The sequence below is a fragment of the Anolis sagrei genome, chromosome 4, assembly GCF_037176765.1.
Source record: "Anolis sagrei isolate rAnoSag1 chromosome 4, rAnoSag1.mat, whole genome shotgun sequence".
Lineage (NCBI taxonomy): Eukaryota > Metazoa > Chordata > Lepidosauria > Squamata > Dactyloidae > Anolis > Anolis sagrei.
In genome coordinates this window covers 128,329,024-128,355,706 of record NC_090024.1, presented here as the reverse complement: position 1 = coordinate 128,355,706, position 26,683 = coordinate 128,329,024, and the positions used below count along the sequence as shown (strand labels likewise).

General features: G+C 40.9%; 1 protein-coding gene across 1 annotated transcript in view; it reads left to right on the top strand.

Moving 5' to 3' along the window:
* Positions 1 to 11,126, top strand: part of PAPPA2 (pappalysin 2) — a 162,054-nt gene extending 150,928 nt beyond the window's left edge. The window contains exons 21-22 of the mRNA XM_060774411.2: positions 4,202 to 4,300; positions 9,719 to 11,126. Of these exons, the coding sequence (XP_060630394.2) occupies positions 4,202 to 4,300; positions 9,719 to 9,793 (174 nt within the window). The 3' untranslated portion in view covers positions 9,794 to 11,126. The remainder of the gene's footprint in view (positions 1 to 4,201; positions 4,301 to 9,718) is intronic.
* The last annotated feature ends 15,557 nt before the right edge of the window (positions 11,127 to 26,683 follow it).

The following is a 26,683-nucleotide window of genomic DNA, read 5'->3' as shown; positions in this document are numbered from 1 at the left end:
AATAAAATAATAATTTTGTCAAAATTTTTGGTTGTGTCAGGAGTGACTTGAGAAACTGCAAGTTGCTTCTGGTGTGAGAGAATTGGCCATCTGCAAGGACATTGCCCAGGGGACGCCCGGATGTTTTACCACCCTTGTGGGAGGCTTCTCTCATGTCACCGCATGGAGAGCTGGAGCAGATAGAGGGAGCTCATCCGCACTCTCCCCAGATTCGAACCTCTGACCTGTTGGTGTTCAGTTTAACCCACTACACCACTGGGAGCTCCTACAGAATATGTATTGTCACTTCACTGGCAATGGAGTGACAATACATATACTATGGGGAGAGAAGTTATCTATGGTGCTTTTCCTTATCTGCAGTACTTCAGGGAATCAGCAGATAGGTAGTTTTATGGCTATTGCCCTACCATGTCAAAATCCCAATCTGTATCATTTAAATAATTGAAAAAACTATCAGGGCTTGTTGTAGCATTATAAGTAGCAGTGCCATGATAACTGAATAGGTCTGTAAATATTCAATGGAAGTGTAAGTATCAAAGTCAAGTGTCAAAGAAAAGGCTGAATTCTACCATCTGTGTATAGTGTGGCTATATGGCATGTTAACATTTTTGCACACTTCTACTTGTCTTCATTTAGAAACATACATTTGCAAATATGAGGACTAAACACTTTTAATTGAAAGTTTGAATTCTGAAGTGGCTGAATACATATGCTTCCAACTCCCCACTGTGTGTGTGCGTGCGTGCGTGCTTAATAGCCTTACTATTAATGATATTGTAATAATAATAATAATAATAGAGAAAATACTCTTTAACCTAGTTAAGCGCTAGGGTTGTGAGAGGCCATAATCCCATTAAGACATGTGTAGCGAATTTGTTGATCTATGTTACATTTTTGATGTATAGCTCTATGTTGCAGTGTGGCAGAATTGGCTCAAATATGGTAGCAACAGTAGAGGCAAGATTAATTTGCATATGTGCAGCTGATTGGTCGTATGCAGATGAGTGTAGGCCAGGATTTGAAAAGGCCACTGAGCCGGAATGGCAGTTGGGGGAAGTGAGCTGAACATCCAAAGGGGCTGAGTTAAGTTTAAAAATAGGCAGTTAGAGAGTCAGAAGAGATCAGTTAGGGATTACTGTTTGTGAGGTACAGTTAGGAACTTCTGTGAGAGAAAAGCAGTTAGGAAAATGGAGCTCAAGTTTTAAGGAAAAGGAAAAAAATGCCAGTGTTGTTTAAGGCAGAATATAGTTCTATCAAGAGTGTGTGAAAAAGTAACATATTTGTTGATGTGAAACAATTGAAGTTTGATAGGAAAAGTTAACCAAGTGGATGATATTGAATGTAAGACTCAAGACTGTAACAGAACACACAAATGTAACCATAAGCGTTGGAGCCAGAAGCTATAAATAAACTTTGCTACTTCATTTATTACAAGAGTGTCTCAAGCCTGTGATATAAAGCCTCAAAGTAAAAGCTCACAAGAAAGCCCCGGCCAATTTTAAAGGGAAACTGTTTCAGTACAAGGCAGTAAAAATATTTTAAAAGAAGAAATATTCCCCCCCCCCCCCACACACACACACATTATCACACATAAAAAGGCACCTGTAAAAGGACTGAAATAGTGAAACGTCGTTCCAACATGCGATGGGATTATGACATTATAGTTGGAAGAATATTCACCAGGTCAGCCTTGGGAGTTATTTCTATTGCATGTGTATTTCTTTCAATACCTTAGAATATTTATGTTCATCTTGATTATTTAAGTTATAAGAAGCTTTTGCTCTTATGGACGATCTCCTCCACCACCTGCTAGCTAAACTGTGATATGGGAGATCACATGCTAACTTATTTGTGTTGGGGAACAGAGAGACATTCCACCCCATTTCTTCCTATGATGTTAACTGTGTTGGAAAGGTTTTGCAGAAATCATGTTCATTTGTGGTTTGAAGTTCAGGTTCAGTGTGTTGGGACATGTTTATGGCTATCCCTCCCAGACGACACCAAATTGGGAGGGATAGCCAATAGTCCAGAGGACAGGAGCAGAATTCAAAACGATCTTGACAGATTAGAGAGATGGGCCAAAACTAACAAAATGAAGTTCAACAGTGACAAATGCAAGATACTCCACTTTGGCAGAAAAAATGAGATGCAAAGATACAGAATGGGGGACGCCTGGCTCGAGAGCAGTACGTGTGAAAAAGATCTTGGAGTCCTCGTGGACAACAAGTTAAACATGAGCCAACAATGTGATGTGGCGGCAAAAAAAGCCAATGGGATTTTGGCCTGCATCAATAGGAGCATAGTGTCTAGATCTAAGGAAGTAATGCTACCCCTCTATTCTGCTTTGGTTAGACCACATCTGGAATATTGTGTCCAATTCTGGGCACCACAATTCAAGAGAGATATTGACAAGCTGGAAAGTGTCCAGAGGAGGGCGACTAAAATGATCAAGGGTCTGGAGAACAAGCCCTATGAGGAGCGGCTTAGGGAACTGGGCATGTTTAGCCTGAAGAAGAGAAGGCTGAGAGGAGATATGATAGCCATGTATAAATATGTGAGAGGAAGCCACAGGGAGGAGGGAGCTAGCTTGTTTTCTGCTTCCTTGGAGACTAGGACACGGAACAATGGCTTCAAACTACAAGAAAGGAGATTCCATCTGAACATTAGGAAGAACTTCCTGACTGTGAGAGCCGTTCAGCAGTGGAACTCTCTGCCCCGGAGTGTGGTGGAGGCTCCTTCCTTGGAAGCTTTTAAACAGAGGCTGGATGGCCATCTGTCAGGGGTGATTTGAATGCAATATTCCTGCTTCTTGGCAGGGGGTTGGACTGGATGGCCCATGAGGTCTCTTCCAACTCTTTGATTCTATGATTCTATGATTCTATGATTCTGCACAAATACTAGACATGTCCCAACACACTGAACCTGTGTGTGAGGCAGTGAATTAGCAACATCCGGTTGGATTTGAAATCTAAGTAATAAATGAATTTGACCAAATGCCCTATAGACTGGCTTTTTCAGATTTTTTAAAAGGCATGCTACTTTGTGTTAGCAGACATATTAGTTGTTCATCTCTTTTTATAGAACAGAATTATACAGTTGGAAGAGTCCACTCCAGCCCCTTGCTATGCAGGAATACATCATTTTTAAGTAGCTTCTGCTTAAAAACCTCCAGAGAAGGAAGGAGACCCCACCACTCTCCGAGGCAGAATATTCCACTGCAAAACAACTCTTACCATCAGGAAATTCTTCCTAATGTTAATGTAGAATATCTTTTTCTGCAATTTGATTGCTCTGTGTACTAGGTTGGATCTACACTGCCGTATATCCTGGATCTGATCCCAGATTATCTGCTTTGAACTAGATTATATGAGTCTCCACAGCCAGATAATCTGGGATCAGATCCTAGGATATAGGGACAGTGTAGAAGGGGTCCTAGTCTCCAGAGCAGCAGAAAAGCATTTCCCCTCTTCAACGTAACATTCTTTCAAATATTTAAATGTGATTTTTCATGTCTCTTCTCAGCTTTCTTTTCTCCAAGTTAGGCATACCGAGTTCCCTCAGCTGTTCCTCATAGGGTTTGGTTCCTAAATTGATCATTTTGGGTTGTTATAGGTTTTTTGGGCTATATAGCCATGTTCGAGAAGCATTCTCTTCTGACGTTCACCTGCATCTATGGCAGGCATCCTCAGAGGTTGTCAGGCGAAACATCAGGAGAGGATGCTTCTAGAACATGGCCATATAGCCCAAAAAACCTACAACAACCCCGTGATTCCGGCCATGAAAGCCTTCGACAATACATTGATTATTTTGGTTGCCCTTCTCTGAACATGTTTCAGATTGTAAATATCCTTCTTGAATCATGGTGCCCAGAACTGGACATAGTACTCCAAGTGAGGTCTGACCAAGGCAGAATAGGGAGGAACTATTACTTCCCTTAAACTAGATTTTACAATTCACATGTTTCTGTATTTTCTGGTGTGGTATACTAATTAACATAATAGTATCTATGTCTTTATTGATTCCTATTTTGTTGATCAGACTTGATAAACATGACACTGGAGAATTTACTGTTTTTCTGTTTTGGGAAAATGAGTGCCACAATATATTTTTTAATTTTCAATACGTCATTAAATCTGCATTGTTTTTGCCCCCTTTCTGCCACCTTTCTTTTTACCGAATGCCTGTTTCATTCTCTTCATAGCCTTTTCAAGCTGATGGCTGGTGTGATACCGACAATAACCGAGCCTATTGTCAGTATGATGGTGGAGATTGCTGCTCTTCCACAGTCTCCTCCAGGAAGGTAAGTGAGATTCTGATTCACCACCTTTATCATAATAGCTTTACATTTCTAGCCAAGGATGTGCTCTGATCTCAACTTAAATTCCAGGCCATGTTTTTCACTGAGTAGTAGATTTGGAGTTTGGCTAACAGGACAAGACGATAAATATTGTGTCCCCTTTGGGGCTGGTCCAATAAAGATACCAGGTTATTATTATGAACCTGGCTTCTCTTCATGTACTAAACCTGGTGGTCATCAATGAAGGCAGAGCAAGAATAATTCCATAACCTTTAAGGATGTAAAGCAGGGGTTTTCAAACATTTTAAACAGAGGGCCAGGTCACAGTCCCTCAAACTGTTGGAGGGCCGGATTATAATTTGATACAAAAATGTGAATGAATTCCTATGCACACTGTACATATCATATTTGTAGTGCAAAAAACACTTAAAACAATACAATAATTAAAATGAAGAACAATTTTAACAAATATAAATGTATTAGTATTTCAATAGGAAGTGTGGGCCTGCTTTTGGCTGATGAGATAGGATTGTTGTTGTTGTTGTTGTTGTTGTGTGGTTTCAAGTAATTTCAGACTTAAGTTGACCCTGAGCATGGGCTGGGTAAACGACCTTGGAGGGCCGTATCCGGCCCTCGGGCCTTAGTTTGAGGATCCCTGATGTAGAGCTTCACATTTGTCTGAGAAGAATGGACACCGAATTTTTCTTTCTGTATGTAAGATAATGAGATATTTTCTACCACTTTCCTGGGAAGTTCTACACGCAGGAGGACTGTTTGTGCAGTTTCTGTAGTAAACTGTGTTGTAACTACCTTGCTGCTCAGACTGTTAAAATTAATGCTTTGCCTGGATTGTTTGGTGTTTTTGATCATTGAGCTTGCCCTTCTGTCCTTACTGTTTGCTTTGTAAAGGAAAGGGTACCTTTTTTCAGAGACATATTGGGCATGTTTACAGAAAAATCAATGGCTCATTTTATTCTCACTCCAACACCAGTGCTGAGCATCTTATCACACTTAATGAACTCTCAGCAGGTTGCCTTGACATGCCACTGAAAAGGAGTAATTTAGCAAGATTTCTTCACAGCTTTCACTATACCTTGTCTCTTTTCAATATGGCACTAGCCTCAAGAACACAGCATAGACCTTCCAAGATACACATAATGTAGAATTTAGTCTATTTGGTTTGACAAGATGTTCTTGGAGGGTCTTTTAAAATTACACTCTGATTTATATTTTAACTGTGTTTGATACCAACATATCTGTAAAATGATGCCATAATTATATAGATGTCTTGTCCTATCTCCACTCCAATCCATTTTCTTTATTCAATTAGTATTTTGGCTGGCTCGCCATCACACCCAGGATCTTTGTACTTTGGGAAATGTTAGCCAAATGTAGCTCCTTATTTAGCAACATTCACCAATATAATTTCTAGCCCTTTGTTTATTGCATACATAGAATCATAGAATCATAGTTGGAAGAGACCTCATGGGCCATCCAGTCCAAACCCCTGCCAAGAAGCAGGAAAATCATATTCAAAGCACCCCTGACAGATGGCCATCCAGCCTCTGTTTAAAAGCCTCCAAAGAAGGAACCTCCACCATACACCAGGACAGTAAGTTCCATTGCTGAACAGCTCTCACAGGAAGTTCTTCCTAATGTTCAGATGGAATCTCATTTCTTGTAGTTTGAAGCCATTGTTCCGCATCCTAGTCTCCAGGGCAGCAGAAAACAAGCTTGGTCCCTCCTCCCTATGACTTCTTCTCACATACTTATGCATGGCAATCATGTCTCATCTCAGACTTCTCTTCTGCAGGCTAAACATGCCCAGCTCTTTAAGTCACTCCTCATACATAGGGCTTGTTCTCCAGACCCTTGAAAATTTTAGTCGCTCTCCTCTGGACACATTCCAGCTTGTCAACATCTCCCTTCAATTGTGGTTTCCAGAATTGAACACAGTATTCCAGGTGTGGTCTAACCAAGGCAGAATAGAAGGGTAGCATGACTTCCTTGGATCTAGACACTATACCCCTATTGCTGCAGGCCAAAATCCCATTGGCGTTTTGCCACCACATCACATTGTTGGCTCATGATTAACATGCTGTCCACGAGGACTCCAAGATCTTTTTCACATGTACTGCTGCTGAACCAGGCGTCTCCCATTCTGTACCTTTGCATTTCATTTTTCTGCCTAAGTGCATTTGTCACTGTTGAACTTCATTTTGTTAGTTCTGACCCATCTCTCTAATCTGTTAAGATCATTTTGAATTCTGCTCCTGTCTTCTGGGGTATTGGCTAGCCCTCCCAATTTGATGATCATGCCTTCTAACCCTTCATCTAAGTCATAAATAAAGATGTTGAACAGGACCAGGTCCAGGACGGATCCCTGTGGCACTCCACTCATCGTCATCCCTGTTAGAGTGGATGGGAATTGTGTGACCTTCTAGAACTTGTTGAACTGCAATTCCCAATATTCTTCATCATGCTAGCTAGAGTTGCTAGGAGTTATAGATCAATAAGATGTGGAAGGCCATACAATTTCCACTCCTGGATTAGAGGCTAATATCATCTAAGAGTCAAGAGGGAAAGGTACAGGAAGAAAAACAGCATGTAAAGCAGCAATGAGCAAGTTTTTGCAACTAGACCATATTCCTTCCTTCCTCTGACTGACCCAGCACCTTGCTTTCGCCATAATTCATTCTGTATTTTCATGGCTTTGAAATGTTCATAGGAAACTGATAATTCAGCAAAATGATTGATTACTCCCTACAGAATGCAATTTGGTTTAGGGCCAGAAAGGGAGCTTTGATGAGCCACAAGTGGCCTTTTCAAACACATCTGCTCTCAAGAGAGTGATAAATGGACACAGAGGAAGAAATGCAGAAGCTTCTGCAGCATTTGACTAGAGCCTGTAGATTTTTTTTCTCATGATGTAGAATGACACCACAACCCAGGTTAGTTTCTGTTTACAGTGTATACGAGTGTGAAAACCTGTTATTGAGAGAACTAAACTATCATTATTTAAGGACTTATGCTTAGTGAAGTAGGCTATAAGCCTATTATTAGTAACATATGAGCACATAAGTCTGACTTATGTATACATATGCCTGTTTTGGACAGAGTGCAGGGGTTTATCGTCTAGCTCTTCTTCTTCTTTTTCTTCTTCTTCTTCTTCTTCATAATAATAATAATAATAATAATAATAATGTATTTATACCCCGCCTCCATCTCCCCAAGGGGACTCGGGGAGGCTTACATAAGGCTACGCCCATCAACACAGTAAATAAACACAAAAAACACAACAGAAAATCAAAAAATAAATTAAATTAAATGCAAAACCAATATCAATAAGCGACACAGCAGCATAAAATCAAACATTAAAACACAAATGATCACTCTGGGCAGGGCCAAAATCTGGGAGATAGGACAAATAAAAACTAGGAAGGGGATCTTCCGGGCAGCAGAAAACAAGCCTGCCCATTCTTCCTTAGGGCATTAATTCAAATATTTAAATACGTCTATCATCCCTCCTCTCAGCTATCACTTCTGCAGGCTAAAACCTTCTTTCAACAAGTAGTAAGCAGCAGGAAGGGCTGCTGCTGACTAAATTGATAAGTCTGGGGTTGGGGGGCGGTAATTAATATAATAAAGATGTGGTTGGTCTAAGCCCTGAGAGAAAGGAAAAGGAAAGTTGGTTCCTGCTGCAAGTACATCCTATTTCTCCCTCACTCTGGGCCAAGGTCAGCTGGTTCTTTCACATCTGAATTCTTTCTCTGTCTCCTCCACACCATTGAGCAGAAGTGGAGGAGGGCATAGCTGTGTGGGCAGAGCATTGTGCTCTGCCTTCTTAAAGAACAAACTTAGATAATTGTTAATTGGTGATGATGGTGTGATATGTTTTGTTCCTGGACAACTGGAGAATGTATGAATTTATGGGGTGAAATTGACAAAGTGTTTTGATAACACTGGCCAACACACATTTAAGTGTCTCAAGTGTTAGACCTGTTTCTCTGTATATTTTACTTGCAGATTCTAAACATGGCACCAGTTTCCCCCTATAATCTCTAGTATTTAAGATTGGTAGATGGCATGTGTTCTGTATCTTCATCTGCTCACCCAAATCAGGATAACCCTATCTATGTTTATTGCATTAATGCAGTGGTTCTCAACCTGGGGTCCCCAGATGTTTTTGGCCTACAACTCCCAGAAATCTCAGCCAGTTTATCAACTGTTAGGATTTCTGGGAGTTGTAGGCAAAAAAACATCTGGTTGAGAACCACTGCATTAATGTATGGTATTTTATATTGTGAATTTGTGGCATTGAATCTTGCCACTATGTACGCCACTTTGAGTTCGCTGCAAGGGTGAGAAGAGCAGGATAGAAATAGAGTAAATAAATAAATATCCAATGCAATTCTCTGAATAACCCTCCCCTACAAAACCCCAGGAACATGCCTAAAAACCAAGACACCAATATTTATTTGTTGGGCTGTGTGACTGAGGACTTCATCACATGCAATAAAGTCAGCATTTCTACACACTTAAGAAACTGCAATCGATAATGCCCTTCACACAACACAAGCTTCAAATGTGCACAGTAGTATCTGGCAGTTTCTAAAGTGTGGGTTTTCCTGACAAATCCTAAGCTGGTTGGCAAGCAACTTATTCTTCAATTCCCAATATAGATATGTGTAAAAATACCCAATTTAACATGTAATGAGAATTCCCCCTCGCCTATTTGTATGATGTCACTATGGAAGGAGGAGCCGAGATGGGCAAAATTTATTCTTTTCTTCTGCCATTACCATTTTGGGACTGAGGAGGTATAGCAAACATTCAAAAATATTAAAACATTCCAGAGAAATACATGGCAAAGCATGCAAGTTTTTGCAAAAGTCTTTTTAAAGTCTTACCTATCATTTTCTCAATTGCCTCTCTGAAACTCCTACTGTGCTGTCAGGCTTTTGTTTTGCATATCAAAAAGCTAGCAGAGAGAAACATAAGAGAGCTAAAGCTTCATTTCCCCTACCCACCTGTTCTTAATTCTGCACCGTAAAATAACCCCTCTATATATGTTGTTGTAAGTTTTTCAGTCAACGTAATTACTTAAAGACAGAACTCTTTTTTAAAAGAGAAAGCAGGAAGGGACAGTGGGAGAAAACCGTGTGATGGAAAATCAAGCAGATAAATCCTAAAGAGAGTGGAGACGAAAAAGGGTGTGATGGAGTAGGGAAATCATCGATTTAATTTCCAAATGAGGCATTGCGAAGCTTAAGGGAAAACCAACTATCCTAAATGCTTTACATATCCCATGTGATGATGTCATGATACAACTATATGGCATGGGTGCATAATGGAGTGTAGTGGGGATTTTCTGTCAACTTGGCTCTTGTACTCTAAGCCCCTCTTTTCTAATGCCTTCAGGTGGTCCTTTTTTCTAATGGATGTGACCAAGACGAGTGCACCTGCCGGGACCCAGAAGCAGAAGAGAACCAGTAATAACACCCACGAGGGCTTGTGTTGACGGCCACAATAGGAACTTAAAGGGCTTGTGTAGGAGGAGCAGTAACTTCAAGGGCTAAAAGAAAGGACTTTACAAAATGCACATTTGTTAAGCGTCGTGAGGCATCATTATACAATGAAGAAGAAAAGCTGCATGAGAAGGGACAGAAAGAGGGAGAGGCATGCAAGAAAATAAATCATCACCTTTACACTCTCAGTTCAACCGCTTGACCATCAGAATGGAAATACAAGCCACAATGGCCTACTCCACAGCCTTGTCAGCAATATTGACAAATTGGCTCAATTTCAGGCCTCTGGACCACCTTCACTGCATTTACTGTATCAATGGTTTGCTACCTACAACCGTCTTATCTTTGCTCTGAATATTGTCAGTACTCTCCCCTTTGACATTTGGGTTTGATTTAGTAAGGGGGGAAGGGGAGATAAACGTAATCTGTCTGCAAATATTTAAGCATAATTTTATTACAAATCTACATTATATTTTTATTTGCTGTTCATTAAGCTGACCCACGCTGCTGTGAAGGAAAATTGTATTAGAAAATGTTGGGGGCTGTAATGAAAGAAATTCCCAGAGAATCCAAGGGCTGTTTTTATGAACAGAATTAAGACTCTCCATCCCACTCCCCCACCCCAGATAGTACTATTTCAGGCTGCCAATTGAATGTTGACTGTTCCTTCAGCTTTCTTTTCCCCCTGCCCCAGACCTTCCTTCATGTGGAGAGCAACTCCTAAGTCCTAACCTACCGTTCTGTCTAGCATTGTAGTTTCCTTAATTCTGCAGAGAATACCATCCTGGATTATTACAGTCCAGGAAAAGCTTTACTGGATTGTTGTAGGTTTTTCCGGGCTATATGGCCATGTTCTAGAGGCCACCTGCATCTAAGGCAAGCATTCTCAGAGGTAGTGAGATCTGTTGGAAGTAGGAAAATGGGTCTATATATCTGTGGAATGACCAGGCTGGGACAAAGGACTTTTGTCTGCTGGAGCTAGGTGTGAATGTTTCAACTGACCACCTTGATTAGCATTTAATTTAATTAATTAAATTAATTAATTTAATTTAATTAGCCATTGAAATACACAAGCATGTGGACAATTTCAACAGAAAGGAAGAAACCATGAAAATGAACAAAATCTGGCTACCAGTATTAAAAAACTCAAAAATTACAACAGCAAAACAACAGAGAGTAAACAATCAGGCATATCAAATCACCTCTCAACAAATGATTCCCCCAGGCACTTCCAAGCCATTAAATGCTAATCAAGGTGGTCAGTTGAAACATTCACACCTAGCTCCAGCAGACAAAAGTCCTTTGTCCCACCCTGGTCATTCCACAGATATATAAACCCATTTTCCTACTTCCAACAGACCTCACTACCTCTGAGGATGCTTGCCACAGATGCAGGTGAAACATCTACAAGAACCCAGTGATTCTGGCCATGAAAGCCTTCGACAATACAAAAGCTTTACTATCTGATTCTGCTCAGTGTACAAGTTAGGCACTTCTGAGTACCAATGTCCACGTGCCCTCCACATATCTCAACAAAGGTTAGATGCTACAACAGAATTCTGTACATCTGAAAATTAGAAACAGTGAGATGGCCCATACAGCAGGTTTATTATACATTAAGGGGTGGCATATTTCAGGATATGCTTAGAAATATAGATCTGTAGAGTTGGAGAGGATTGAAAGGGTCATGTAGGAATACACAACTGAAAGCACTGCTGGCCATCCAACCTCTGTTTAAAGACTTCCAAAGAAAGGGGGTCCACCAACATCCCAAGGCAGTCTCTTCCAGTGTCAAGGAATTATTATGATAAAGCAGTTCTTCTGAATGCCTAGGTAGACTCACTTTTTTTCTAATTCGAATCCATTTGTTCATGTTTTAGTGTCCGGAGCAGCAGAAAACAAGTTCAGTTCATCTTCTATATGAATTCCCTACAGGTATTTAAATATGGCTGTCGTATCAACTCTCAATTTCTTCTTACCTCAATACATTTTGCTCCCTAAGTAGTTTCTCATAGCACATGGCTTCTAGAACTTTTATCCCATTGGTTGTCATGTCTGATGAGCCTGGGGGTCACTTGCCAACATCTCAGTTGACTTGCCCCATCCAGGCTGAAGGCAGCATGATTAGAGTCAATGTCATGTTGGAATTACCTTCCCCTTCTGTGTCCTCCAGCAGAAGTGGGGAAGGGGATTTCTTAAAAAATGTTTATTGATGGTCTGAAGTTCTAAAGTCCTTTCACAGGGGAGTAACTTACCGTAGTTGGAAGATACACAGGGGAGTATCTTACCGTAGTTGGAAGACAATAGAAGAGCATTTGTTTCCTGTATGTAGTTATCAATGTAGCAGCCTTGTTTTTAAGGTTTCTGAAAGTATGAAACACAACTCTGAATCATCCCCCGGGTTTTTAGATACACAGTTCATACTGAGCAAAGTAGTTGTTACATCCTTGCTGTGAAATACACTGAAAGTGAGCAAAGTGCCCTAAGGTGGAAACTTGTTGCCTCCAGACACATAGGATTTCTGACCAATTTTGCCATAACAGTTTGGAATAGGACACAGCTTAAAATTACCCAGTGGAGTTCTGGAATAGCTTTGTCTGGAGGGACCATTATTATAGAAATGTAAAGTGTAGCAGTGTCTCTAGGGCTCTAAGAGCAGAACTACCATATTTCTTCAAATTAAGACATTATTGAGTGTAAGACCCACCCTAATTTCAGTACCACCACCAACAACACAAATACATAACATATACCTGCAACTCTAAGATGCACCCCGTTTTTAGAGATATTTGTACAGGAAGAAGTGTGTCTTAGAACATAAGAAATATAGTATATATTAAGAGCAGAACTACAACTTAACAATGGGAAATTTTGGTTAATATGTTTTCTGCCTATGTACGTTTTCTGTCAAAGCCTCACCCAGGTTTATTCTGGTTTTGGAGATAAATTGAAGTGGAAGTGGTGAGAGAGGAGTTTGAAGGGACAAATGTATCTTTCTCATGTCTGCAAATCTTCACTGCATTCACTATCCCACATCCAGACTGTGGAGCACTCTGTTTGTTCTCTAATGTCCTTGCTCTGATCTCTGCTGCCATGCAAGACTCAAATGTTCCAGTAATACCCATTCTCCTAGATTGGGAGTTAGAAGACCTCAGCTACGTATATAACAGGACATATAACCATGTAATTGATTTTGTTTATTCTAATTGAGGATATGCTGTGCAAGTTTGAATGCCTTTAAATTCAGGTAGAAGAACACAACCACACTGGACTACTTAAGAAGAAATTTATGTTTGAATCCTATTGGTAATCTCAAGTAGAATAGATCTATTGAATCAGCTGTTGAAAGTTGAGTCAACCTTTTTGTCAACCCTAGTGACTTTACTGTAGCTGAAATTACCAATTTGTGAAAAAAGTTTCATAGACCAACTTTGCACACATAGGTTTGTTGTAGGTTTTTTCGGGCTATATTGCCATGGTCTAGAGGCATTCTCTCCTGACGTTTCGCCTGCATCTATGGCAAGCATCCTCAGAGGTAGTGAGGTCTGTTGGAACTAGGAAAAAGGGTTTATATATCTGTGGAATGACCAGGGTGAGACAAAGGACTCTTGTCTGCTGGAGCTAGGTGCGAATGTTTCAACTGACCACCTTGATTAGCATATAATGGCCTGACAGCGCCTAGAGCAAACTTTTGTTGAGAGATGATTAGATGTCCTTGTTTGTTTCCTCTCTGTTGTTGTGCAGTTGTAATTTTAGAGTTTTTTTAATACTGGTAGCTAGATTTTGTTCATTTTCATGGTTTCCTCCTTTCTGTTGAAATTGTCCACATGCTTGTGTATTTCAATGGCTTCTCTGTGTAGTCTGACATGGTGGTTGTGAAAGTGGTCCAGCATTTCTGTGTTCTCAACTAAAATGCTGTGTCCAGGTTGGTTCATCAGGTGCTTTGCTATGGCTGATTTCTCTGGCTGAAGTAGTCTGCAGTGCCTTTCATGTTCCTTGTTTCGTGTTTGGGTGCTGCATTTGGTGGTCCCTATGTAGACTTGTCCACAGCTGCATGGTACATGGTAGACTCCTGCAGAAGTCTAGATGCAGGCGAAACGTCAGGAGAGAATGCCTCTAGAGCATGGCCATATAGCCCGAAAAAACCTACAACAACCCAGTGATTCCGGCTATGAAAGTGACAATACTTTGCACACATATTCTCAATTTTCAAGGCACATAAAGGGGTTCCCCCCCTTACCAGTTACTTAGGCAAGAATTAACCTAATTTTGATTTTAACTCAGAACTACTGTGCTTGATAAAGAACATGCCTGGATAGCAGGCTGGTTGTAAAGATTTGAGCAGTCATATTATCCCACAAAGGAGGTCCAGGGTCCCAAAGAGTTGCCCCATAGCACTCAACCAGATCTTAATTAGAATCTCACATTTTTCAAGTTTATCATAGTAAGGACTTTTTACGAAGAGCTACATTTTTATTTTCTTATATTTGGGAAAATGTGGCCTATGTTAACTTCTGCTATGCCTTTTATACCTCAATCAAGTTGCTTAATTTGATACCTTAATAGAGAATCTAACTTGGAGCATTGATACGAGTTTCCCAAGCTTCAGAAGCACATTGATCACTGACTAGTAGCTCTCTTTAGTCAACTATTTCTGGAAGATCTCCACATTTGCTTAAAACACACATTCTAGCATTCAAATTAAAGAGGGTTGAAAGATTAGGAACAGTTCATTTGTTTGAGTACAGGAATAAGGATGATGGCGCAGAGTATACCAGTTTGGATGAAAGCCATTTTAGTGAATTATTTCTTTGGTAGGGGACTACGGGAACATCTTGCCCCACTTTCTGAGGAAGTATTTTCTTCACAATTGAGGCTGCTGCTATTTTTGTTTTTGTATTTGATAATTATTTTTTATAAAAATCTATGGAAATAAATAATCTGCCAATCCTCTTGTGTCTTTATCATTATATATCATTTGAATATTTCCAACCAAAAAAAGAAAGGACTGTCAACACTGAGGTGGAATATGTGCCAGAAAGAAATCTTAATGTTTGAACATATTTTACTTGGAAATAAACACATGCTTGCCAGGGTACGTGATTTTTCCTTTGCCATAGTTGTTTATATTAGTTCATTAAAATGGAAATGTGCACATTCTTGGCCCTGATGATAAAAAAAAACCCAGAGGCATTCCAATGTTGGAAGTGTCCAAAGTGAGGTAGGTCTCCTGCCAGTATCACATGAACATAACAGCTATCTCTTATTCTGGAACTGAAGTCCCCTCGTTGTGTCTATTTTCACCAGTCAGAACAAATTTTTCCTTATTGGGAAAAGACTGAGGCAAAGAATGTATCGAACAATTTAGTTGTCTCTCAGACCTCATCAGATGGGGCTTACTTTGGCGGAATACAATGGTTAAGCCCTAGTCGACCCATGGAGCTTGCCGGCTCCAATCTCATGATGCAGATGAACTTCCGATGGGGCTCCGTGGGTCAACTTGAATGGAGCCAACAAATGCAGAAGGCTTCCCATATTACACAGGAAGCAATTTGGGGTGGGGGAAGACCAGGTGGTCCTCACTTCCCTCTGTGGGATAAACTTCCTGGTAAGTCCGATGATGTGGGGTGATGGGTTTCCCACACCACCAATGAGTCACTGGATTCACCATGATGAGTGGTGATTCTGGCAGCCCGTGAGAAGAGGTCTTCTGTCTCTGGTTAACATCACACCATCTTTATGCAGTTGCCTTCCATTTCCATGTTCCTCCTCTTATAAAACTTTCTAGCAAGTCTGTCTTGACTGACCCCTACATGTATGTATGTATTCCTATTTGAAGTCCCCCCCCCCCCCCCCGCTGTTACTTGCTCACTTTTAAATCTAATTGCATTTAAAAGGTCTTGGTATATCTGTCTGGGTTTTATTAGACATTGACCAATTATTTTCCTTTCTTTAAGATCTGCAACTGTCTTCAGTATCTCACCTTGAAGGAACCCCTATGCATTACAAACTCCCTAATCTTTGAGCATTTCAGATCATGTGATCTCACCTAGTATTTATTTATTTTATTTTATTTACAGTATTTATATTCCGCTCTTCTCACCCTGAAAGGGACTCAGGGTGGATCACAATACACATATACACGGAAAACATTCAATGCCATTTTTGACATACAGACAGATAGAGGCCATTCAGGAGTTCTTCCACCGGATCCTGGAGGTTGCTCAATTCGGCCACAGGGGAGCTGTTGCTTCGTCCACTATGATGCCGAGCCTTTTTGATCATAGTATTTCCTCCTTGCTCTCTGGCATTTTTATGGTGCCATAAATTAGCCTCCTTGATTTAAGCGGTTCAAAATTTTTCTACTCACAGCTCACAGCTGTTTTCGACAATGAGCTGGGCAATTTTTTTAACCGCTATTTTTTAAAACAGTTATTAACAGTCAACCCTGACTCGGACTTTGAATTTGCCACCTTTCAGTCGGCAGTGATTTATTGAAACTAATTAACCAGTTGTGGTACCAGTTAGTATTCCACTAACTTTATTGAAATTAGACTTTTAAACTACAGAATACAATTCTGGCTGCATTTGGCTCTCCCTTTCCTTTCTCACTTGTCACTCACAGTCAGGAACTGCACAATTTCCACCCATTAACCAGTTTGTCTCTCTAGTTAGGATCAAATCCAAATAAGCTGATTCCTTCATTGCCTCCTCTATCTTCAGGTACAAGCTGGAGGTTCAGGTGATTTGTGTGTGCATGCCTTCAAGTGACCAGTCAGCAGTGGCCTCCAAGAATTTCACAGGGTTTTCTTGGATAAGAAATATTCAGTAGTCTTGACAGTTACTTTCCTTTAAACATAGCATACAATGCCTGGTATTCATTGGGGGTCTCTCATCCAAATACTAGATGGAAATTGCCAGGTAGTAACACCTTTAACATTAAAGCCAGTTAGTATGCCTCTTTTACATACCATCTTCCTTGATATGATGGGGCCCTTAAGAACCTCATGAAACAGTTATTTGCTTGGACTGTCAGGAGCCTGATGTAGTAATAGGTTGAGTAAATTGTTAGCCCTAACCTTGCTGAAGGTTAATGCTCTGATCATATCAAATCTAAATTCAAAGAGGTTTAGGTCTCGCCCCAAATGAAGCTTACAAGCTGGAGGAGAACGTCTAATTGAAAATGTGTCCCCATCAGTAGCTTGTTCAAAGATGATTGGCTTGTTGTTGTTGTTCATTCGTTCAGCCGCTTCCGACTCTTCGTGACCTCATGAACCAGCTCACGCCAGAGCTCCCTGTCGGCCATCACCACCCCCAGCTCCTTCAAGATCAAGCTGGTCACTTCAAGGATGCCATCCATCCATGATTGGCTTAACACTCTAATAAAAGGAAGGGGTTGAATTTGAAAGCAAAAGAAGCTACAGACCAAACAATTCATTCAACTCATCCAACAGATAGTTACTCTTTCCCAACCTCACAAATTATTAACAACTCCATTTAATATTCATTTAAATGGTCATCTGGATTTTACAGAGTGTTACAATTATTACTTTGAAGGATTTTAAAAAAGAGTAACAATAACAATACTACTTTTCTCAACAGTGTTGCCAGACCTGCCCATCTTCAATCTACAGTAATAAAGCTTTGCATCAGAGTTGAAATGAACACCAAAGAAGGTAGAATCTAAAGAAGAAATTAACTCATCATTTTCATTTTAAATAATCTGACAGGTAAAAGTTAACAATTCTTGAAATAGCTGTACAGAATCTTGAAGAAATAATATTAAAAGTTATTTCAATCATTTATTGACATTTCTCAAATTCCCACCTTCCCACGAATAGCTGTTCCTTCAGCCTAATAATAGTCATATTGTGGACAAGTACTGTTTTTAATGATTTGATTAGTTTTACAACATGGCAGATGGAAGCATGTAAGAGAATTACCTGATATTTACCAATAATTTAGACCAAAACTACAAAATTCTGGTTCAAAGAGATTGCTTTTCAATAAATGTTGAAAAGCAAATTCAAATTCCCACCTTCCTCAGATAGCTCTTTCTTCAGCCAATACACATCTTGAGATAAAATATCACTCGAATATTACTTTCTTGTGGAGTATTGTGCACATTGTGGAGTATTGTGCACATTCAGTGTCCCAACCTAAGCAAAAATGAACATCTGCAATTTTTTTCTGATTGTTGGACAGAAGAGGAAGTGGTGGGGGTCAAAGCCCCTGTGAGTGATACTTCCGTCTGCCAGAAGAAGGGAAATATAAATCAAATGGAGAAGAATCCAGCAGCTGAATGAGGAGAGAAGGAGCGACAGCAACGACGAGGACTGGGGAGCAAAAAGTTGCATTGATAAAAGCTGTGATCCTCATTCATTTGATGATTTATGTGCTCTGCTCTTCTAGGCCAAGAACATTTATCACAACCCTTGGAAAAAATTATCCTAATAACACACCACATTTTTCAAAGAAAGCACTACACAAGGAAGATAGCAAGAAATCAGCAATGGGGGTTCAAAATACAGAAAAGTATGTTTTTAGTTTTATATTAAAATCAAGCTTTAAATACTATCAAACATAAGCACTGTTATACTATATTGTTAGGGGCAATAAAAGCAGGATGTGGGGGATCCTGTTAAGTTTATGAAGACATATTTTGTTCAAGGAGGCATAACACTTTAGAAATCCAGTGAAAGACCCCTGTAAAATCAGTAACAAGAACAATCCGAAGAGGGATGACTAGGTTGCTTATCTATCCATCCGGTTTTTCAAGTGGCTATCCATGGACTCATCTCTCTGAGTTGTTCTGCCATGCTCATTCCCACTGTTCATATCCATAGAGCTTTCTTCCACAAAAGCTAGTTCATGTCCAGCATTGCCAAGCATAGGTATTTAGAAACAAGGAAAAGGCAAGAAGGAGGGTTGTGTGAGTTTGCAGATGACTACTCAAAGATCCACAGTTGCCAGAAGGCAAGAAGGATGGTAGTGTGAGTTTGCAGGTGACTATTCAAAGATCCACAGTTGACTGCTCAAAGACAGTTAGCAGAAGGCAAGAAGGAAGGTCATGTGAGTTTGCAGATGATTACTCAAAGATCCACAATTACCAGAAGGCAAGAAGGAGGGTTGTGTGAGTTTGCAGATGTCTACTCAAAGATCCACAGTCACTAAAAGGCAAGAAGGAGAATTGTGTGAGTTTGCAGATGATTACTCAAAGATCCACAGTTACCAGAAGGCAAGAAGGAGGGTTGTGTGAGTTTGCAGATGTCTACTCAAAGATCCACAGTCACTAAAAGGCAAGAAGGAGAATTGTGTGAGTTTGCAGATGATTACTCAAAGATCCACAATTACCAGAAGGCAAGAAGGAGGGTTGTGTGAGTTTGCAGATGTCTACTCAAAGATCCACAGTCACTAAAAGGCAAGAAGGAGAATTGTGTGAGTTTGCAGATGATTACTCAAAGATCCACAGTTACCAGAAGGCAAGAAGGAGGGTTGTGTGAGTTTGCAGATGACTACTCAAAGATCCCCAGTTAACAGAAGGCAAGAAGGAGGGTCATGTGAGTTTGTAGATGACTACTCAAAGATCCAGTTACCAGGAGGCAAGAAGGAAGGTCGTGTGAGTTTGCAAATAACTACTCAAAGATCTACAGTTACCAGAAGGCAAGAAGGAGGATCATGTGAGTTAGCAGATGATCACTCAAAGATCCACAGTTATCAGAAGGCAAGAAGGAGGGTTGTGTGAGTTTGTGGATGATTACTCAAAGATCCAGAGTTAGCAGAAGGCAAGAAGGAGGGTTGTGTGAGTTTGCAGATAACTACTCAAAGATCCACAGTTAGCAGAAGGCAGGAAGGAGGGTCGTGTGAGATTGCAGATGATCACTCAAAGATCCACAGTTACCAGAAGGCAAGAAGGAGGGTCGTGTGAGTTTGCAGATGACTACTCAAAGATCCACAGTTACCAGAAGGCAAGAAGGAGGGTCGTGTGAGTTTGCAGATGATTACTCAAAGACCCAGTCACCAGAAGGCAAGGAGGGTCGTGTGAGTTTGCAGATGATTACTCAAAGATCCACAGTCACCAGAAGGCAAGAAGGAGGGCCGTGTGAGTTTGCAGATGATTACTCAAAGATCCAGTTACAGATAAGCAACTTGTTCTTCCTCCTTGTGTAAGTTTGCAGGTGATCTCTGTGACACACACACCAAGAATACAATACCAAGCCAAGCCTTCCCAAAGAAGTAGAGGCATGTAACTTTAGTATGTCTGGCAGCACAAGAGGCCTCTCACTTTGATATGATGATAATATCGTAGTGAACATTAGTGGGTGACCATGTTGTGGATGCACACTTCCATGGATGAGCATATAGGGGATGCACACTTCCATGGTACACCATGGAGAAGGCAGTGGAGGCTGACATCATCTGAGTGGAGTGACTCCTGATGATATCAAGAGGTGGATTGCAAGCTGTCCTTATCACTGAGGAATATGAAGAAGCACTCTCTAACATACCAGTAATAAGTAGATGGCCTTCATGAGGCATATATCACTGTGTGTCTTTGAGAAGACAATTGTCAATTAGACTGTGGAGTATATGTAGGTTGTCATGCCAGGATAGTAGAAGTGGAGAGAGGAGGGGAGGTCATAATTCTCATTTATGTGCAGTGGTATGCATCTTCTGATAATAGTCTGCAGAGGAGCTGAAAAGGCCAAGTCCAGCAAGTGCCCTCCATCCTTGGCTGAGTGGTTTGAGAGCAGGCAGATGATTGCAGCCGGGCATGCTGACAAAGAGTGATTAGGCATGCAATTGTCTTGCCCTCACAGTCAGCCACACGTCTTGCTGATATATTGTGTTGTGCAGAGACCTGAGGACCCTCTGCATGTATGGCTAAAGATGCGCTGATACAGGCCAGGTAATTGGCAATAGGAACCATCGGGGTTGCTTGGGAATATTATTTCTTAGCTGTGAAGTCAAGCTTTTCCCATTTTGTTGGGAGAAGCAGAATAGTTTATACTTTTTTATAATTGCTGAAGTAGAACAGGGTACTTAAAAATAAAATTACATGAATCCTTGTGGAGCCTGCAAAGGTTCTTGAGTTTATGGGAAATATGTTGTTGTTGTTTCGTTCAGTCGTTTCTGACTCTTCATGACCTCATGGACCAGCCCATGCCAGAGCTCCCTGTCAGCCGTCGCCACCCCCAGCTCCTTCAAGGTCAATCCAGTCACTTCAAGGATCCCATCCATCTTGCCCTTGGTCGGCCCCTCTTCCTTTTTCCTTCCATTTTCCCCAGCATCATTGTCTTCTCTAAGCTTTCCTTTCTTCTCATGATGTGGCCAAAGTACTTCATCTTTGCCTCTACTATCCTTCCCTCCAATGGGTTGCTTAGGCAGGTGTTTTCCAGGATTACCTCACCAAGGTAAGGTGTGGGTGTGGGCTGAACTCATTTGAACATCAGATCTGTAAAAGAAGTAGATGCTGTCTTGATGTCCAAATCCAGTGATTGTGCCATACAGACAAGCTCATCCGTATAGGCCTGAATATCCTTGGCTGGTGAGAGAGTGATAGGGTCTCCTACCATGGCATCCAGAGATGTAGAAAGATTCATGTTGAGAGGAAGTGGAGATGTTGTTTACTTCAGCACCATCTCATTCCGAGGAGGACTGTGGAATGGCAACTGACTGTGGAATGACAACAGGTCCAGGACTGTAGAATGACAACTGGTTCAGAAACAGGATCTGGGTTTCAGTCACCTGGGGTGGAGTGAGAGTCAATACACAAGCCAGAGCTATGTGTGCCAAAGTGGGGCAGGAATGATAGTAGGGAATTAGATTCATCTAGACAAGACTGATAGAGGACTATGTGCAGTAGTGGCAATAGCTAAAATCATAGGATGTGTGATTGTAGATGACAGTAGGTAGCAAGATGTCCTAGGATGCTGGCAAGAACAAGATAAGTACTGGTGAGATTGAGACTAATCTCAAACTGAGTAGGAAGTCCTAGGAAGGGATGGAGTGAACCAAGATGGAGATTTGTCGCAATTAGCATAATTGGGTCAAAACTCCATCCATTCCTAGGACTTTCTACTCAGTTTGAGATTGGTCAGTATCTCACCATATCAGCATAATGGGAATTATAGCAGTGGAGAGAGTGGTCCATGAGGCTGAGGGTTCACTCAATACCATGCCTCATCTTGTCTATAGATGTCTCCAAACCCAAATAGTTGCATGACATACTGGTGAAGGAACCAAGATCTTTGGGAGATGCTTCTAGAGCAGTGGTTCTCAACCAGGGGTCCCCAGATGTTTCTGGCATACAACTCCCAGAAATCCCAGCCAGTTTACCAGCTGTTAGGATTTCTGGGAGTTGAAGGCCAAAAACATCTGGGGACCCCAGGTTGAGAACCACTGTTCTAGAGGAAACTTGCATGTGAAAGATCAATGGTGGAAGTCTCTACTGTGTCTAGATGGAAAGGATACCTCCAGAACCCTCTCTTCGGAGTGCAAAGCAATGACTTGTTGGTTGCCACCTGTAATGCAGTGGCTGTTGCGGGGTATCAGGAAGGAGCACTACCTTCCAAAGGAGTTATTTCTTGCGAACCCTTTTCAACCCTGTCTGTTGAACTTGGAGAATATCTAAAGAGCTTTCTTGTTGCAGGGAGCAATGATAAAGGATGGTCCATGCAATTGATGTGTAGCAGAGGAGCATTGTCAGAGATTACTACAGCAGAACCCAAGGTATCTAAAGGAAGATTTCGAATACGTGCAAAAGTTGAACTACCAGGAGCAATAGTATCCAATTTTGTCTTCGAGTTCCTTTTGTAGTTTGCCTTTTTGGTTCTTATCTTTGTTTTAAGCTTTCTCTGGCTTTAAATTTAGTATGGGAAGAAGAGGATATTGGCCTTCCTGGGATAAACAGGATGGTAGAAGCCAAGGATGCTTTGAACTTGTGACATAGGAGCCTCTGTTGCTCACTAGCCACTTCTAGCACTACCTTAATATTAGATAAAGGGAGGACTAAATCATGTCTGGTAAGTTCTATTTGTTCCATACACAATTCTGTCTAGAAACTTAAGAAATAAGAGCCAGGGGAGCCAGGGGAGGTTGTACAGCATTGGATGTCCAAGATGGTCACATCATTACATATTGTGACAAGGCCCGTCCTTTGTTCTTTATCCTAAAAGCCAAACTAGATGTTGGACACACATAACATGCTCCCAACAAGGTATGCACATGTGTGATTAAAAAAACCAGAATGCACCTATGGCTAATTCTTTCCCCACAAAATCACATAGACACCAACTGTTTTGTCACTGAACGAAAAAAGGCGCTTAACATAGCATTGTCTCCCCCCATCCCATCCAAATTTGGTTTTTAATGTTCTGAAGGGTAAATTTTGCTGAATCTGGTATGCATGTGTGCACACACATAAACACACACACACACCCTCAAAATCCAGTCTTCGGATCAGAGAGAAAATTGCACAGCTCTTTGTGGCAACACCTTGGAAGTGCACACACCCAATAAGCTTCCAACTGTCAAAACATTCAATGGAGAATCATCAGTTACCAATTGTGGTTGGGAAGACATATCAAAAGTTTTGCCATGAGGTTCCCACATGCTAGAGTTCCTTTCCCATTCAGACCAGATCAAAAGATGAAAGCTGACAAGCAAGAGGCAGCTTTGTCTTCCCCAACAGCTTAAATCTCAGTTGGACCTCTGGGCTCCAACTTCATTTCCATTTTTCATATCATCACAAGCAAATTAAAGTCCAGATGGGCAAAAACCAATCTGAACTCAGTTTTGCCCTCATGCTATTTCTTCTACTGATATCCATTAACACATGGTTCAGAATGCAGATTTCCCTAGCTCACAATTTCCCCGAGAAGACTTTCTTCTCACAGAGTGCAAAGTACCAGCAAGTTATTGTCGAAGGTTTTCATGGCGGGAATCACTGGGTTGTTGTAGATTTTTCAGGCTATATGGCCATGTTGTAGAAGCATTCTCTCCTGACGTTTCACCTGCATCTATGGTGAGCATCCTCAGGAGGATGCTCACCACAGATGCAGGTGAAACATCAGGAGAGAATGCTTCTACAACATGGCCATATAGCCCAAAAAACATACAACCTACCAGCAAGTTAATAGGGAATCTATAGTGTATGTTGGCTTCCTGTTTGAACATACCTATCTAAACGTATCTCCTGCTATGAACCTGTCTGAACATATCTCCCGCTATGAACCATCACGTAGCTTAAGATCTGAATGTATTTCCTGCTATGAACCATCACATAGCTTAAGATCGTCAGGTGAAGCCCTGCTCTCGATCACACCACTATCGCAAATGTGGTTGGTGGGGACGAGAGAGAGGGCCTTTTCGGCAGTGGCCCCCCGTCTGTGGAACTCTCTCCCTATGGACATCAGGTTGGCCACCTCCCTCCTGTCCTTCTGAAAATTGAAGACCTGGCTCTGGGGCCAGGCGCTCGACTAGAGGATAGCGGCAATATGAAAAAAAATTGGAATTTTTACATTGGATTCTCCTGGCTTGGTTTTGGCTTTACTGGCACGTTAATGTATTCTTAAATGAATGTGTTGATGATTTTGTATAATGTTTTAAAAATGATTTTACTGTTTTAATTGTAATGTTATGGTATATATGTTGTTAGCATCATTTGATGCTTATGTGAGGCCGGCCTGAGTCCCCTTTATGGGGAGAAGGGTGGGGTAGAAATGTACGAAATAAATAAATAAAATAATTACATGACTGGAGGAACACTAGGTAGGTACAGTCGACACTATATATCTCAGGTCTTCTTCCAGCTGGGATGTTGGTAAACACAACAGTGTCCAAAATACTTCTCTTTCCCCAGTCTGAATAGCAGTGCACACTACTTTTAAAAGTTTTGGAGGAGAGGAGAGCAAGACAGCCAGTCGCTGAGTGTCCTCTCAATCTTCAAATCCATGCTGCTCAGCAACATCACACTTGCAAGGGACTTGGACATATACCTTCCAAGGCATTCATTATCCATATTGAGTACTCATGTATGTTGGAAAAAGATAGATTAAAGGGTTCTTACCATCTGGGACACATCATGGAAGCTCTGTATGTGGTGCAGGAACTTGCATCCACCCATAGATACTGGACATGGAGATTCAGGATACATCTACACTGACATTATAGTGCAGCTTGAGAAGAACCGATTTTGCTGTGTGGGTAATTAGATTGACATGTCTGGAACTGGCTTGAGGCCAGGATGGTAGTTACATTGAATAGGGAACTTTGTCTCAAACTACTGTGTAGCTTTCCCCCCCCTACTTCCTGCATAAGTGCATATCAGCTTATTGGATGCATACAAAGTAAAAAAAAAAAAAGGAGAAGTGATAGGTAAGAGCCTATAGGACAGAAAAAGTGGGGTATAAATAAACATAATAAACATAATAAACATAATAATAATAATAATAATAATAATAATAATAATAATAGTCATCATCATTATCCCCAATCAATTAAACACCTGCTTCTCAGCCATGTTCTTGGGGTGCTTTTGGGCAGCCCCCATTTTGGATTATTTACTGCTATTTAGGAGGAGCAGGTGTCTACAAAGCAATCCAATTTCGCCCTGAATCTGAGACATATGTAGATCTGCTACAGTACATTTTAAGGCTTATTTGGAGTTTCCTGTGACTTCTTTGATGTGTTGTATCTCCTGTAATGCACACTGTAGCATGCATTGGCAGTAAACGTTTTGTGATTGCCTCAGTTTTAAGCTATCTTCAAGTTGAGTTAAATTGTTAGTGTAGATGGGGTCTTAGAGAAGTGTGGAAATGGTTTTAAAGAGCAACTACAAAATCTCTCTCTTTTCTTAGTCCTCTGTGAGCTATCAACTTTCATTTCCATCTTACCTGCTTTCACACATTGTCATTGTGAGCATTCGTATCTATGTATTCCACTACGAGCAAAAAAAGTCATAATTAACTGCTGGCATAGTCTAAATATGATGACATCTTAAACAACTTATTCAAAGCTATGATTTCAGGTTTGTATGTAGTAAACCAAGTACAAGCGTTGAATGAAAAGTAATGCCTCCAACTTCGTAACTCAACAGATTACTGTACTGGTATGCGGCAGGTACTGGCTTGTTCAGTAGACTCTTCTCTACAGTTCCATTTTGGCAGGAAGCCTTAGCATTGAGCGGTTGTGTTGTTGAAGTGCGAAGTATGGAACCCTGCGCAGATGGCTGGTCAATGCAATTTAAGCAACATGCAGTCATTGAATTCTTGACAGCAGAAAATGTCACCCCAAAGGAGATTCATCAGAGAATGCAAGCTGTTTATGGTGATTGTGTTGATGTGAGTACTGTGCGTCGGTGGGCGAGTAAGTTTAAAGATGTTGAGATGACACCTTCTGCTGTCAAGAATTCAATGACTGCACGTTGCTTAAGTTGCATTGACTGACCATCTGCACAAGGTTCCATACTTTGCACTTTAACAACACAACTGTTCAATGCTAAGGCTTCTTACCAAAATGGAACTGTAGAGGAGAGTCTACTGAACAAGCCAGTACCTGCCGCATACCAGTTCTGCCATCTGTTGAGGAGTTACGAAGGTGGAGGCATTACATTTTATTCAAACCTCGTATGACTGTTTTTCAGGGTACCAAATAAGCAATTGTACTTGCATTACTTGGTGACAAAAACATCATTTTTGTTACATGCATTAGGTTTTGTCCATGATCTTGTTTGCAGTATTTGAACCTAGGCAGGTTCCTCTACTGTAACACTGGCCAACACACAGTTTGGTGCCTCAAATGTTAGTCCTATTTCTGGGTATATTTGATCTGCTGATTCCAAAATAAAAATAATAAT